Source organism: Spermophilus citellus (assembly GCF_964194105.1).
Source record: "Spermophilus citellus genome assembly, chromosome: 1".
NCBI classification, from domain to species: domain Eukaryota; kingdom Metazoa; phylum Chordata; class Mammalia; order Rodentia; family Sciuridae; genus Spermophilus; species Spermophilus citellus.
The window spans coordinates 115,167,357-115,172,038 of record NC_138182.1 but is presented as its reverse complement, the minus strand read 5'-3'; the positions used below and the strand labels follow the sequence as shown (position 1 = coordinate 115,172,038).

At 51.1% G+C, this 4,682-nt stretch overlaps 1 protein-coding gene across 1 annotated transcript; it reads left to right on the top strand.

Moving 5' to 3' along the window:
• Positions 1 to 2,298: 2,298 nt before the first annotated feature.
• On the top strand, positions 2,299 to 3,255 carry LOC308640860 (olfactory receptor 2B11-like; the record flags this gene model as incomplete). The annotated part of the gene is made up of 1 exon (XM_081278812.1): positions 2,299 to 3,255. One exon carries the CDS (start codon positions 2,299 to 2,301, stop codon positions 3,253 to 3,255), a length of 957 nt encoding a protein of 318 aa, XP_081134938.1.
• Positions 3,256 to 4,682: the final 1,427 nt, after the last annotated feature.

Sequence of the window (4,682 nt, the reverse complement as noted above, 5' to 3'; positions counted from 1 at the left end):
GCAGTGAGAAGTTGTGCTCCGTTTGTGTACAATGTGTCAAATGCATGCTACTGTCAGGAATAACTAATTAGAACAAATTTTAAAGACTTAAAAACAAGAAAAAAACATCAAATTCTTGTTCATAGCAAAATGGGTGGAACTGGAGGGTGCTGGTAGGTGAAACCAGTCAGTCACAGAAGACTGGCAATGTCCTCTCCCTGAGGCTGAAGAGTGGGTCTGAACAGAACACCCATTACTAAGGGTGGGAAGGAAGTGGAGAGTGTGGGAAAAGGGTGCTGGATGTCACCCCTGCCACTATGCATGGGCTTTCCCACTCAGGGCCTTTGGTGGCCAACTCCTATCCTCTCCCAAGCACTGTGCCTTCAAGTTCATGATAGGCTTGCTATTGCTCCATGCTGAGAGTGGAAAGAAGCCAAACCCTCTATGTCGGTCATTAGGGAGGATTAATTTTCAGTTAAGGAAAAGAAAGCTAGCATATGACATTTCCATGATGGGAGAATGGTACCCTCATCATGTACCACTCATCAATGCTAATATACACATGAAAAATCCCTTCCCCATTCGGTGGCTCCCAACAGGCCAGGCCACATGCTGAGAGAGGGGCTGCCCCTGGCCAGAGTTGCGCAACCAGGGAGGACCCAGTAGGCCTACACCCACGGGGAAACAGAGGCCCATTTGAGGCACAGCTTCTCTCTCTGAGCCAGAAATTGCAGCACTGGAGCAGGCTGAGGAGGAAATGTGGAGTGCGGGGGAAGCCATTCTGATTCGCTCCAGCACAGCTTCCAAGGATGGAAGGAAAGAGGCAGCTTGGAGCTTCAAGTGAGAAACAGAGAACAAGGCCTCTTGGAAGGAGATCAGTCCTGGGGAAGCACCTGCCATGGACTGGCCAGGCACTGGCCCTGCAGTGGCCTGGTGCACAGGCACAGCAGGCAGCAAACACAGCAGCCACAGCAGGAGGCCAGACCCAGGAGGGCAAAGCAGGGACTGGGCAAGGAGGGCAACACTGAGAAGGGGAAGCTCTACCTGTGGACACAGACCAGGGGAAAGGCAGAAATGCAGCCAGTCGAGACTTCTCAGATTTTCTTTATTGTACCGTTTTAACAAGAGACTTTACATAGAGAATTGAACCCAACACAGAGGTCGTTTTTGTTCCCAGTGTCTTGATTTCTCCTGTGAGCATGCCGGAGATGGAACAGGGGGCTCACATAGACTAACCCCTTGTGCTAACCCTGAGCTGTACCCCTTTACTCCCCCAAGTTTTTACCCTGTCCATGGTGACTTCAGAAAAGCCACTCTCCAATCATGGAAATGTCATACGCTAGCTTTCTTTTCCATAACTGAAAATTAATCCTCCCTAAATTACCTACATAGAGGGTTTGACTTCTTTCCACTCTCAGCATGAAGCAATAGCAAGCCCATCATGAACTTGAAGGCACAGTGTTTGGGAGAGGATAGGAGTCGGGGACCAAAGGCCCTGAGTGGGAAAGCCCATGCATAGCACAGGGCAGCCCAGGTGCCCCCAAACAGCAAGGTCCCCCAGAAGCCTCACTGCTTCCTTCCTGAGAGAGGACAGTAGACTGGCAAAGAAGCCACACGTAGAGTGCGAGCTCGGAGGCAGGCTGATCTTCCACTGAACACCTCCAGGGTTGGTCTTCACAGGTTCCTGTGCTCAACACTCTGTGCTCGGGGGCCTCTCAGGGGTCATGACAAACCTGGAGCTGAAGTGACATGTCTGGGCTGCTCCACTCCAGGTACCCATGCAGTCTGGCACTGCCAAAGCGAGTGAGCTGTGGGAGGGGAGAGTGCTGTGCCCCAGAGAGGCATGGGCACCTCTTGCAGCCAGAGTTGAGCCCCCAGAGCCCCCAGAGCCCCCAGCTGCTTATGAAGCCCGTCTTGCTTTATCATCTTCCTCCTCTCTCCCACCATCACCTCCAAAGACAAGGTGATAAAGCCTGAGAGTGGACAATTCCCCTGAGTGTGTCTGCAAAGAACTGAAGCAGTCCAACTCAAATAAACCTGTCATGTGTGCGTCCACTCACCCCAGTCCCTTGGCCACCCGAAGCTCTACTCCCCATCTTAGCAGATGCAGACACTGACGTTGGAAACACAAAGGGGCATGGGCAAGGTCACAGAGAAGGAGGGGAAGTGAAGACACAGGTGCAGTTGTCTGACTCCCCCAGTCCCAGTGTCTGCAGAGGTCAGAAAGGTCAGACAGGTGTAAAAAGATGATTGCCTTCTGACAGGACTCATTCATTCCCACTCTCTTGAATCATCACAGGTGCCACAAGATGCCTCACCATGAGAAGTGACAACCAGAGCTTCCTGTGGGATCCTCCGAAGTACTTCATCCTTCTGGGCGTCTCTGACAGACCATGGCTAGAACTTTCTCTCTTCGTGGTCCTCCTGGTATCCTACATTCTGGCCATGCTGGGAAACATTTCCATCATCCTGGTGTCGCGGCTGGATGCCCAGCTGCACAGCCCCATGTACATCTTCCTCAGCCACCTGTCCTTCCTGGACCTGTGCTACACGACCACCACGGTCCCCCAGATCCTGGCCAACATGGGCAGCTCCAGGAAGATCATCAGCTACGGTGGCTGCACCGTGCAGTATGCCATTTTCCACTGGCTGGGGTGCACCGAGTGCATCGTCCTGACTGCCATGGCCCTGGACCGTTACGTGGCCATCTGTGAGCCCCTGCGGTATGCCATTATCATGCACCGCCCTCTCTGCCAGCAGCTTGTGGCTGTGGCCTGGCTCAGTGGCTTTGGCAACTCCCTCGTTCAAGTGGTCCTGACAGTCCAGCTGCCCTTCTGTGGGCGGCAGATACTGAACAACTTCTTCTGCGAGGTGCCAGCTTTGATCAAGTTGTCGTGTGCGGATACCGCAGTGAATGACACCACGCTGGCCGTGCTGGTGGCCTTCTTTGTGCTGGTCCCCCTGGCTCTGATCCTCCTCTCCTATGGCTTCATTGCCCGGGCTGTGCTCAGGATCCAGTCCTCCAAGGGACGGCACAAGGCCTTTGGGACCTGTTCCTCCCACCTGGTGGTGGTCTCCCTCTTCTACCTGCCTGCCATCTACATATATCTGCAGCCCCCCTCCAGCTACTCCCAAGAGCAGGGCAAGTTCATTTCCCTCTTCTACTCCATAATCACACCCACCCTCAATCCCTTCATCTACACCCTGAGGAATAAGGATGTGAAGGGAGCTCTCAGGAGACTCCTGGCCAGGGCCTGGAGGCCCTGCAGAAGATAAAGATCCATGACATGGTCATCTCCATCGCCTGGACAGCAGCAGGCAGTATTCACGTGCAGAGTGACTTCCCGCAAGGGACTGAAAATGCACAGTGGGTAGGTACTGTGAGATCCACCGCCTCAACATCCCCACCACAAGACGACACACCTCCCTGTGATGAAGTCACTCACAAGTGGGTAACTCCAAGAAACCAGGTGCTTTGGGGAAAGGTTTCAGTAAGCTGGTGTGAAATAAATATTTGTTGGATGATTTAATTTCGAACTTCCCGATTCTTGCCCCTTTTCCTCTTTCTCCATTTCTATTTCTCTTCTGTTTGTTGTACACTTTTGAGCTTCCTTCCTTTCCCATTACTCCTAAGCATATATAATACAGTGTGAAACTATCTTATTTGCTTATAATAAATGCAGGGTCTTCATAGATTTGATCATGAATTTCACATAGATTTTTCAAAATATTATAAGAATGAAGAGGAGTGCTTTCTTCCTGTGAGCATAGATAATTTTTTCCCATAGCTCAAATTTCCTTCTTTACAAAGTTTTCCCACCATTGACTGGAAACTAGTGACACCAAATCCACCAGGGACATGTAATACTCCACATCATGTTCCATGGACAGAGAAAATACCCCATACCTTACAAAAGGATGTATTCCAGCTGAGAATGCAAGTTCTACATACCAATGACGGTTAGAACAATAAAACTTTAATCAAAATTTCAAAGTAAGCTACCCAAATTGAACCAAGAGGACATAGAAAACCTAAACCAACCAATAGCAATGTGATTGAATCAGTAATAAAAAGCCTTGCAACAAAGAGAAGCCCAGGACTGCCAGTTGAATTTTACCAGATCCTTACCTTAAAAAGAACTCATGCCAATGCTCTTCCAAATTATTCTACCATATAAAGAGGAGGTGTTATGGTAAGGGGGTATTGTGTTCCTCCAAATCTCCTCCCTTAGCCCAAGAAGGTTTCCAGGTGAAATGATTAGATTATGAGAGTCGCAACCTAATCAGAGGATAAAACCATTGAAAGGGCTGACCCTTTGGAAGGATTGGAAGGGGGTGTTTAGTGGGGTGGTGTGGCCATGGGGTGATGTGCCCCTGGGGTGCTGGTCGTGGCCATGGGTATTGCGTTGCTGGGTCTTCCTGGGTCTTCCTGGGTCTCCTGGCTCTCCCTCTCTCTGCTTGCTGGTCGCCCTGGCTGGGCAGCTTCCCTGCACCACACTCTTCCCCCATGATGCTCCCTCACCTCAGAGCAAGGAGCCACGGACCTTGACTGGCTCTCTGAGACCCTGAGCCCACACAATCTCCTCCGCCTCCAGGCTGGTCTTGCGGGGTGTTTGGGTGACAACAGGGAGGAGGTGATTGGCACGGGGGAGGTACCCAGACTGAGCCTAACCAAAACCTGAGGAGCACATGTCAAGGAAAAA